The 10,889-nt window shown below is 57.7% G+C and overlaps 1 protein-coding gene across 5 annotated transcripts; it reads left to right on the top strand.

Annotated features, from left to right (window-relative positions):
- The first annotated feature begins 412 nt into the window (after nt 1-412).
- TRIM28 (tripartite motif containing 28) lies at nt 413-10,800 on the top strand. 5 transcript variants are annotated; one of them, NM_001397583.1, is made up of 18 exons: nt 413-674; nt 2,031-2,143; nt 2,217-2,349; nt 2,486-2,621; nt 3,539-3,655; nt 3,780-3,894; nt 4,561-4,707; nt 4,870-4,984; nt 5,057-5,142; nt 7,154-7,403; nt 7,490-7,529; nt 7,823-7,891; nt 8,309-8,504; nt 8,583-8,833; nt 9,553-9,664; nt 9,754-9,828; nt 9,908-10,042; nt 10,129-10,800. In NM_001397583.1, the coding sequence occupies exons 1-18, from the start codon at nt 464-466 to the stop codon at nt 10,306-10,308; spliced, it is 2,481 nt and encodes an 826-aa protein (NP_001384512.1). In that variant the 5' UTR covers nt 413-463; the 3' UTR covers nt 10,309-10,800. The 5 variants fall into 5 exon arrangements, with proteins under 5 accessions (NP_001384512.1, NP_001384510.1, NP_001384511.1 ...); NM_001397581.1 differs by having other exon boundaries at nt 8,306-8,504; NM_001397582.1 differs by having other exon boundaries at nt 7,487-7,529.
- Nucleotides 10,801-10,889: the final 89 nt, after the last annotated feature.

Here is a 10,889-nt window from a genome sequence, read left to right as displayed (position 1 = left end):
CTGTCAATCAGAGCCTCTATCCCGCCTTTCCGAGGAAGTTGGATGTTGATTGGCGAAACTCCACGTCTATCTTCAAGTCCCCGCCTTCCCTGAGGCGGTCCGATTTCTGATTGGTCAACAGCATTCCTGCCCACCCTCTCGGTTTCCAAACCACGGCTGGCCTTCGTAGCCGAGGGGCGGAGAGCATGGAAAAAGAGGATTGGACTCACGCCCTGTCAATCCTCCCCTTGCAGGTCTTTTAATCGGCTCAACCGCGTGGCCCCGCCCACCCCGCGAGCCGATTGGCCAGTCCCCTTCAGCTCGTCACGCTTCTCCACCTCCCACTGCCTCACCGCTCTGTCCATCTCCGCTTGACCCCACCCCCTCAGCCCTTCGCTGGCGCTGATTGGCTCCTGCAGGCCCGCAGGCCGCTCTCGCTCGTGGGTCCTCCAGGTTGAGGGGCTGAGGGGGAGCAGCGGCCGCCATGTCGGCTCCGGCGGAGGAGGCCGCGGAAGCGGTGGGCCCGGCCGAGAAGCGCCCGGACCTCGTGGATCTCCTGGAACGCTGCGGGAGCTGCCGGGTGCTGCTGCAGGCCGAGAGGGAACCGCGGTTGTTGCCTTGCCTGCATTCGGTGTGTCGGCAGTGCCTGCGGACCAGCCCGGGGCCTACAGCCGACTCAGGGCCTGGCGGGCAAGGTGAGGCCTGGATGGGGGGTGGGGGTGTGGGGGGAGAATGGGGCTGAAAGGAGCGGAGTGCAGTGTAGTGCAGTGCCACGGGTGGAGGGGGGGGGGGGGCAGGAGGTCATGTGGTGCCTTGAGGGGAGATGGGGTGCAATGGTAAGGGGCTGGAAGCTGTGGGAAGGAGTGTGGAGCTGTGGGGGGTGGGAGGGAGGGGTGGAGGGGAGATGGGGGTCACGCAGTGTCACGGGGAGGAGCGGGAGGTGGGACGTGCAGCCCCGTGTAAGGGGGCAGGGGGCTCTTCGGGGTGTTGTGGAGGGGGTTAGGGGACCATGAGGGCATGAGGGGGGCTCTGGGGGGGGGGGGGAATCTGGGGAGCTGTGGAGGAGAGTGAGGGGTCTGAGGGTGAATGGAGGGGCTCTGTTGTGGGGGGCAGGGTAGGTAGAGAGGCACACTGAGAGGAGAGAGAAGGGGAGGGGGGGCTGAGGGGGAAATGGAGGGGAGTGGGGGACCCTGATGTGGAATAGAGGAGAGCATAGGGTTTTGGGGGGAGGAAGAAGGGAGCATGGGACTTGGGAGGGGGGTAGAGGCCATGCAGTGCTATGGGAGGAGCAGGGGACCCTGGGAGGCGTAATGGAGGGAGGCAGGAGGCAGTGTAGTGCCATGGGGGTGAGCAGCGGGGGCTGTGTAGAGCTATGGGGGAGTGCTGGGTGCTATGGATCCCCGTGGAGAGGAGCAGGAAGCTGTGCAGTACTGGGATTTGGGGGTTTTCTTTACTGGAGGGGGGAGATGGAGGAGAGTGTGGGGTCATGAGGTGTACAGGGCTGTGCAGTGCCACGGAGGGGAGCTGGAGGCCATGCAGCACAATGGAAAGGAGCAGGGCACCATGCAGTGCTGGGGTTTGGAGGTTTCTTCACTGTATCTCTTTGGTGCTGTCTCCCATGCCACAGTGAAGGTTCTGGAGGGATCCCAGAGCGTTGCCTCATGTCTTGCCCTGCCTGAAGCAAAGAGGAAGGAAGGGAGGGCTGCAGGGGGTGGTGGAACACTGCTCTAGGCCATGGCTTTGCATGAAGCTTCTCTGTCAGGGATTCACATGAACGAAGCCATCGCTGTGGTGCAGCTGGTGGACCTGTTTGGGTCACAGTCCCCACCCTAAGGCTCCATGGGTAACATCAGGCATAGCCCCAGGGCTCCAATTTTGGAGGCCTTCAGTACCTGCCCACGAAGGCACTGAATCTTCTGGCTCTGCTGGATCCTGTTAGCACCTTTCTAACCATCCACTGTGGTGGTGTTTCTTTGTGGGGGGAGGAGGAGCTGCAGTGAGGGGACCCATTGGTGACAAATGATGACCTGCAATTGCTCTCCTCACGGCAGTGGTGGACTGCCCCATCTGCAAGCACCAGTGTCCGCTGCAGGACGTGGTAGAGAATTACTTCCTCAAAGACAAAGGAGCCAAGATGGCTGGTGACAACCTGGCCTCCACTCAGGTAACGTGCACCTAATTAGCGGGTTCGTTAGCGCTCTGGGGCGGCCCTGAGACTCACGGCTCCCACCCAACAGTGCTGCACCAGCTGTGAGGACAACGCTCCTGCTACCAGCTTCTGCGTGGAGTGCTCAGAGCCACTGTGTGACACCTGTGTGGAGGCCCACCAGCGGGTCAAGTACACCAAGGACCACACAGTGCGGGCTGCAGGTCTGTCCTTGTCCCCCCCCCGGGGTGGTGATGCCATCCTTGGATACCTGCAAGGCACGTGCAGAGCCCTTGGCTGTGCTCGGATGTGGTACCAGCCTCACCAGCGTGGTGACATCACGGTGACATCACCCCACAGCCAACACCAGCGTGAAGGAGGTGGATCACACTGTGTACTGCTCCGTGCACAAGCAGGAGCCGCTGATGATCTTCTGTGACACGTGTGACACGCTCACCTGCCGTGACTGCCAGCTCAACGCACACAAGGACCACCAGTGAGTGGCATTAATCAGTGCCCAAATATTGATTTTTGGGAGGGGGGATTAATTAGCGTTTGAATTAGCTTGTTGAAACGTTATCTGGTGAGCTACTGAAGGGATCTGACTGAGCAGCATAGCAGTTTTCTCTAATTTTCTCTAATTACTGCCACTTAGTAATTATTACAGTGACGAATCTCCTTAGCTGCTACTCCATCAGTCCCCTCAGTAGCTAACCAGCCAACAGTTTTCTCTCAGTTTTTGTGTTAACTAAGCAGGTTTGTTTCCACGCTGCTTAGTTAGATGGTTAATTAGCAAATAGTTCTGCTTGGGGTGGTTTAATTTCTTTTTTGGGGGTGTTAAGTTGGGATTTTGGGGATTTAAATGCAGTTTAGGTCTTGAGATGAGGCTATGAGTCGTCAGCCATTAAAAATCATTGTAATTGCTTTCTTACCAACTAATTGAGTTAGCTTACGTTTCAAGTAATGACTCAGTGCCAGGCTGGTTGTATTGCCTGGTTGGGTTTAAGATTGGTTTGGTTTATTAGGCGAGGAAATAACGTTAGTTTAGCTAATCAACCCGTGGGTTAGTTACATTAAAGGCATCTTTGATGCCTGGGGTTTAATGTAGTTAAGGTAAAGAGCTAACTGAGTTAACTCTTTGAGAATATATATGTGTGTGTGTGTGTGTGTGTGTGTGTGTGTGTGTATTTAGCCTTTTTTTGGTGTATGTTAACGTCAAACCAATAAGATAACAGTGAAGCTAGGTAATTATTGAGTGCTTTACCAATGGTTTTGCTGCTCTGCTGTGGGCCCATGAGTTGCAGGGTCCACGTGGGGCCACTTTGAGCCCCCCCACGGGTCAGTGTTGCCCGGTGGGATGTTCCACAGCTCGCAGCACCTCCAGATTCCCATTTTCCCCCCTCCCCCCCATAGGTATCAGTTCCTGGAGGACGCAGTGAAGAACCAACGCAAGATGCTGGCCACGCTGGTGAAGCGCCTGGGCGACAAGCATGCCAGCCTGCAGCACTCCACCAAGGAAGTGTGCAGCTTGTACGTGCCCCACCTGCCCCTGGGGGGGGGGGGGGGGGGAGGCTTTTATCACCCCTCAAGAGGAGTTATTTGCCCCCAGAGGGGGACGCTGCCCACCTTCACCCCTTCCCTCCCCCTCTGGCAGGATCCGCCAGGTGTCGGATGTGCAGAAGCAGGTGCAGGTGGATGTGAAGACGGCCATCCTGTGCATCATGAGGGAGCTCAACAAGAGGGGCAGGGTGCTGGTGAGCGACGCCCAGGTGAGCCACGCTCCCCCTCACCATCCTCATGCTCACCTCCCCCCCCCTGTTCCTGACTGCCCTGTGGCAGTTATTGGAGGCGGAGCGAGAGAGAAAAAAGCAATGGTAAAAAAAAAAAGATGGGGGGGGGGGAAAAAAAAGCAGTGGGTTCATTACAGAGAGCAGAGATGGTCACCACGGTTGAATTCCCAGCGTCCCACGAGCCTGTAGTCTTCCCATTGGTGGGGAGGATCCTGAAATTCTTTGTCTCAGGAGGCCTTTTAAACTCTCTTTTGTTTTTTTGTTGGGATGGTTTTAGTGCTTTTTTTTGGGTTTTTTTTTTTGCTGGTTTCCTATGGTAACGCATGGGCTTCCTTACTTCTGGGTAGGAAGGGCCCCTTCAGCTCCCCCACCCCCCCCTTCCCAAGAGTGATTTGGCTGCACAAAACCCGTTCTTCCAGTCGCTTAACTGCAGGACATTCCTCTTATCTCGTTGCCCCTGGCAACCATGCACAGACAGAGGTGAGGGCCTGTCAAAAGGAAATGCCTGCGAGCGAGCGCTGTGGGGAGCTTTGGGACCCAAGGCACCTTGTTTGGGACCCAAGGCACCTTGTTTGGGACCCAAGGCACCTTGTTTGGGACCCAAGGCACCTTATATAGTCTCACAGTGATGTGTCCTCTTCACAGAAGGTGACGGAGGGGCAGCAGGAGAAGCTGGAACGGCAGCACTGGGCCATGACCAAGCTGCAGAGGCACCAGGAGCACGTCATGCGTTTCACCTCCTGGGCCCTGGAGAGCGAAAACAGCACTGCGCTGCTCCTCTCCAAGAAACTGGTGAGCTGTCTGCCCTGCCCAATGGTCAGAACGACCACTGCAGTTGCTCTTGGGACAGCATGGGGTGTGCTGGGGACGTGCTACGTCCCCCCGTGGTGTGATGGGTGCCCTTGGGTTGTGACAGACCCCCTCCCTGTGACCCCCCCCCCCCCCTCCCCCCAGATCCACTTTCAGCTCCAGCGCGCCCTCAAGATGATCGTAGACCCGGTGAAGCCCCAGGGTGACATGAAATTCCAATGGGATCCTAACGCCTGGACCAAGAGTGCTGAGAGCTTTGGTGAGCCCGGAAGGAGGGGGGCACTCTGGGGGTACCCTGACCCCCCCCCTGACACCCCCACTTCCCTCACAGGCACCATCGTGTCGGACAACGGCCTCCTCCCACCAGCCCTCAGCCCCCAGCCACCGACTGCCAGCCCCTCTTCGGGCCCCTCACAGGTACCCTGGGGGGCACGGGGTGCTTTCAGGGGGAAATCCTTCACTTCAGAGGGCTGCTCTGAAAGTCATGCCTCCTATTTTTACCCCGTGTCCCGCACTGGTGGTGGTGGTATGGCAGCGGAGATTGAATCACGTCTGTATTCTGTGAGGTTCTGTTGCCATGCAGCAGATGGCAGTAGAGGAGCGTTCTTTAACAGCGTCTGCGGAGGACGTTTAAATTCAGACTCCCATTATTTCTTCTGCTGCGAGCAGAAGAGTGGTACTAAGTGGTATAGGCAGCGCATCATCGTGAGTTCTGTGAGAAGTTATCCATTTCTTTCTGCTTGGCACCTGGCTCAGCAGCCAATGCTTCAGCTCGGAGGACCGAGGAGGTGTTCTGTCCCACAGATGGCCTTCCACACTGTCACCGTGATTAAACAGACCAGAATTGAGAGTGAAACCAACAGTGGGCCGCACGCCCACCTGTGGTATGACCCTGTGGCCTTTGTAATCTGTGCTTTCGGTTCTCACGGGCTCTGTGTGGTCGTGGGGTTCCTTTATCTCTTGGGTGATCTCGTGGCAGTCGCACAACTTCTGCGTGGACCACAGATGCCTCAAAATGACACTGGAATTCATTCGCACGGGGGCAGACGAGCCTTCAGTATTAAATATGCCAGGTGTGTGTGTCGGGGCTCATCACACCCAAGCCCTCCTGCATCTCATGGGGAGAAATGAGTACCCCTGTGGCAGAGAGGTATCTCATCAGGTGTCCGTATCGATGGATGTAGCAAAGGTGCAATGCTGCTCACGCTCTGAGAGGTGTAAGTGCAAAAGCCAAAGGATACAAAGGCAAAGGAGTGGGCAGATGGTTAAAAAGGAATCATCTTTGCTACTGGCTGTGAAATAAAGCCCTGCTTGTTTCCCACCGCACCCCCAGCCGATGGATCGTAGCTCAGGGATCACAGAAGAAGGGCTGTGAAGCCTTTCCAAGGGCTCATATACAACCCACAGGAGCTCACACAACAGCCTGCTGACATGGGATGGATAACGGGCACCTTCATCTCCACCATCACCGGGGCTGGAGGAGCGACTCGCGTTGGGTGCGGTGCGGGAACTGCGTGCGCGCCATGGCTGCTCTGAAAGTAATGCCTCCAATTTCCTTCCATTGGCCCACGGCGCTGGAGGCGGATGTTGGCGGCATGGCAGCAGAGGTGGAACCTTCCCACCCTTCCCCGTTACACGTTTGTTGCCATGCGACAGATGGCAGCAGAGGGGCAGTCTGACAAAATGGCGTCTGACATGGAAGTGCGGATGAAGCAAAGGTGTGTAATTGAATTCCTCCATGCGGAAAGAATCGCTCCCATTGACATTCATCGACGCCTGCTGAACGTTTATGGAGCCCTAACGGTGGATGTGAGCACTGTGAGGAGGTGGGTGGTGCGTTTCAGCAGCGGAGACAGCGACGTGAAAGACAAACCACGTTCCGGACGGCCATGCACAGCTGGCACAGCACGAAATGAGTGCCTGGATCAGCTCGTCTGCACGGATCGGCTGATGGTGGTGACTATGTTGGAAAACGGTGTTTTGTAGCTGAGAATCTGCTCTATCCAGCAGTGTTATTGTGCTCTTTGTATCCGGTGCAGTTTCCATGGAGATAAATAGGAGGCATTACTTTCAGAGCGACCTCTCTGTCTCGCCCTTTCCCTCCCTCTTTTCTCGCTCTCTCCTTCCTTTGTTTCTCTCTGCCATTTTATTCCTCATTCTTTTTTTTTCCCCTCGTTATCTCTTCCATTTTCTTACTGTTTTCTCTTTGTTCTTATTGTTCTTTCCCATTCTTCCCTTTTCCTCTCTCTTTCTCATTGTTCCTCCTTGATTTCTGTTACTCATTACCGCCCTTCCTTCTGTTCTCTCTCCCGCTCTCCTTCCTTTCGCTCATCCTTTCTTTCTCATCCTTCTTTTTTTCCTTTCTCATTGTTCTTTCTTTGCCCCACCCTTCTAACAATACCCCCTCCCCCCCCAATTTCTCTTTTAGGGTTCCCTGAAAGCCACAGTGGTGAGCAAAGGACAATGTGCCCCCAGCCCCCTCCTGCAGTCCCCCAGAGCAGCCCAACCCGAGGACAAAGAAGGCCAGGAGACCCCTGGCACCCCCCAAGCTGGCGAGGATGGGGTGGAGACGCCAAACACACCTCAGGGTCCCTTGGGAACTGAGGGTCCCGACTTGTCCCCACCCTGCCTTGAACCTCAGGTGTCCAAGACGTCCAAGGATGCCAACGTGGAGCTGGGTGAGTGTGGGGGTGACCTGGGGGTCCTCCTGTGAGGAGGAGGAGGAGGGGGGTGATCCTTGACTGCTTTCTTTTATTCTCAGCAGGTAATGCCTCTCCCGACCGTGCTGCCACAGGAGCCAAGAGGTGAGTGTGCTTTGTCCCTTGTCACCCCACACAGCTGGGAACCCTGTGTCCAGGGTGTAGCTGTGACATCCCTGTCCCTTGCCACCCCATGCTTGGCCTTCCCCCTCATCCTCATCACCTCATCCTCAGAGATAGCCACGCTCCTCCTTGCACCCCTTGTCACTGCATGTCCTGGGGTGGTGGGGTTCCGTCCCAGTTCTCCCACCCCCTCCTGGCCTGGGGGAACTTGATTTTAGGGGGTGACCTGGGGCTCTGGCATCCAGACCAGTGCCCTGATGCCCTTTTTTGTGCAGGAGAAGACACGCAAATCCTCCTGACCAGGAGGTAGAAGAGAAGTTTGTTCCAAAGCTGCTCGTTAAGCGGTAATGAGGACAGCTTGGGGATTGAGGGGGAGGGGGCCAAGGCACCCCCTTCAACTGGAAGGGGTGGGTGGGAGATACAGTCCCTCCAGGCCTCTGTCCATCATGGGGACAACGAGGGCAGCTCCTTGCCCCGATACCCAGGGCTGACACAACCTCTGTGTCCTTCATCACCTACTGACTGGTCAACTGAGGACCACTACCCTGTCCTTGCCACCCTCTGTCTCCCTTGTCATGCTGTGACTAGGATGACCCTGTCCCTTGTCCCCCTATGCCTAGGGGGTGGATATTCCCCCCCTCCTCCCCCTTACCCCTATGCCAAAGGTCTCCCAGTGCCCCAAACCCCATGAAAATCCCCCTGAGGGGCTTAGGGGGGCTCCCTCCACATCCTGACCTCCCACCACCACCACTCCCCAGCAGCCAACCCTCGGGGGGTCCCACGCTCCGCAAGGTGCCACGGGTCAGCCTGGAGCGCCTGGATCTGGACCTGTCAGGGGAAGCACAGCCCCCCGTCTTCCGTGTCTTCCCCGGCACCTCAGCTGAGGAGTTCAGCCTCATCGTCATTGAGCGGGGGGCACAGCCCCAGCCTGCTCCTCCACCCCCACCCGCTATCAAGGTGAGCATCCATCTCTTCCTCTCCTCCCCACTTCCCGCATCCTTTCCCGTCTCACCCCACGCTGTCCCTCTTTTCCAGGAGGAGCAGAAGGAATTATCCATCGGGGACGCCGAGGACACCAAACCTGTGGTTCTGCCTCCCAAGCCCCCCAGCGGGGTGGTGACAGGACCCGAAATCCCCCCGGCACCCACCGTGGCCCCCACGGGGACCCACCGCAACGTCTCCTGCTGCCGTGTCTGCTGCCAGGCCGGTGCTGTGGTGATGTGTGACCTCTGTGAGCGCTGCTACCACCTCGACTGCCACCTCCCCGTGCTCCACGTGGTACCAAGGTACATCTGGTCCCCCCCCCTTGATCCCCTGCTGCTGGCCTCTGTCACCTCCCCGGGTCCCTCTGCATCCATCCCTCGGGGATCTTGCTGCTGCCCAGATCTTCAGGGATCACCCAGAGCTGTCAGATCTTTGGGCTCCGCTCATCTCTGATGGGATCTACTGCTTCCTTGGCCCGAGATGGTGGAATTGCTGCCACCCCCTCCAGCTTCTTTAGCAGGGGATCCTCTGCGGCTCCATCCCAATCCTTCCCCCATCCCTGACCACTGTGGCAGCTGCTGGAGCCAATCCCACACATCCACTTCTCATCCTCGAGGGTCTCCTGGCCCTCACCCGTGTCGTGATCTACCACTTGATCCCAAATCCTTGGGGGAACCCGATGGGTCTGACCCACACAGGGCTCTACTCTTCCATCAGGGATCCCAATCCAACTGGGACCCCGGTTCCCTTGGGATCCTATTGCCCCGATCCACACGGAGAGCTGTGTGTTGGTCTCCAGATATCTTTGCTTCTGACAGAGCTGCTCTCCAATCCTTCACAGATCCCACCAGCTGATCCGTGACCCACAGGGCATTTGGTCCCCTCTCTTGGTCCCCATGGTGGGATCCGCTGCCCCTCTTGATCTCAAATCCCTTGCAACTCCAAGCTCTCCCGTTCTGCCCCCCAAACTGGGAGGGGAGTGCTGTGGGGCTCTCAGTGCATCCCTCACCTGATCCCATAGCCACGACTGGCGCTGCCTGCTGTGCCAGGACCTGCCACCCCAAACTGAGGGACTCACCAACGGCGGTCCCAAGGAGGGCCAACTCCCCACGCTCTGCCCCACGGACCAGCAGGTGCGTGCAACGGATGGGGGGGCGGTGATCTGGGGATGCATTGTTGGGATGGGATGGATGGAGAAGGGATCCTTTTTACCCACCTACAGAAGTGCGAACGGGTGCTACTGGAGCTGCTGTGCCACGAGCCCTGCCGCCCCCTGCACCGCCTTTCCAGCTCCACGGTGAGTGCTGAACCCACCGGGATCTCTTGTGTGGGATTCCCCCTTTTCCTTTCATCCTATCCTATCCTTTTCCCTATAGGAGAGCACTGATGCCATCGACCTGACCCTGATCCGCGCCAAGCTGCAGGGGAAGCTCTCCCCCGGCTACAGCAGCCCGGAGGATTTCACAGCTGACATTGGTCGCATGATCCAGCAGTTCAACCGCCTGACAGAGGTGGGGAGACCCCCGCTGCCCCCCAGGGGGGTCTGTATGCAGGTCCAGCACCCCTTCACCCCCTTATTCCCCCCCCTTTTCCCCAGGACAAAGCCGACGTGCAGTCCATCCTTGGCGTGCAGCGCTTCTTCCAGGAGCGGCTCAGCGCTGCCTTCAGAGACCGCAACTTCTCCACCCTCCTCGATCCCACCGTGCCCATGGAAGGGGCTGAAGGCACTGCAGCAGCCCCCCCTGCCCCTCTCCCTGCCCCTCCTGTGGCCCCCTGAGCCCTCCCAGTGTTGCTCTGGGCTGCAGGATAGCGGAGCTGGGCGGGTAGACCTGATGATCCTCAGCGATCAGGAGGAGGGGAGAGGTGGGGGGGGGGGTATCCCTATGCCTCCCCCCCCCCCCCCCCCCTCAGGCTGTGGGACTCCCTGCAATCCGTGAATATTTCCCACTCCACCCCCCTTCCTGTGGGGCTGCCCCACTGCACCTCTTCGTGGCTGTGGGGTGGAGCTGTTGCCCTCAGAAACAGGATGGAGGGGAGGCGAGGGGCCTCTTTGTGCCCCTGCTACCCACCGCGGCTGGCCCCCTGGTGTTTCATTTAGATCCTATTGTTCCCCCCACCCCCCTCTCCCTCTTATGGGGCTGCCCTGTGCCCCACACCGCTGTACTGATGGGGCCATCCCCTTTTTATGGAGGTTTCCCCCTCTTCTTTTTATGGGAGCGTCCCCGCTCTATGGTATTGATAAATAATAAAGTTATTTCTTAATCTCTTAGAACTCCTCTTTATTCCAATCCTACTTCCCCCCTCCCCGGGTGGGGGGAAACGCTTTCACTATAGGGGGAGGAGTGCCCACAACAAAGA

Source organism: Gallus gallus, chromosome 31 (genome assembly GCF_016699485.2).
Source record: "Gallus gallus isolate bGalGal1 chromosome 31, bGalGal1.mat.broiler.GRCg7b, whole genome shotgun sequence".
NCBI lineage: Eukaryota > Metazoa > Chordata > Aves > Galliformes > Phasianidae > Gallus > Gallus gallus.
Note: the sequence above shows the minus strand (reverse complement) of the source record. Positions and strands in the feature narration are given on the sequence as shown.

Coding starts and splice junctions, on each gene's coding strand:
- TRIM28 (NM_001319001.2), top strand. CDS start 464: ATGTCGGCTCCGGCGGAGGAGGCCGCGGAAGCGGTGGGCCCGGCCGAG. Junction 7,530..7,822: donor GCTGCCACAGGAGCCAAGAG/GTGAGTGTGCTT, acceptor TTTTTTGTGCAG/GAGAAGACACGCAAATCCTC. Junction 9,665..9,753: donor TCTGCCCCACGGACCAGCAG/GTGCGTGCAACG, acceptor ACCCACCTACAG/AAGTGCGAACGGGTGCTACT.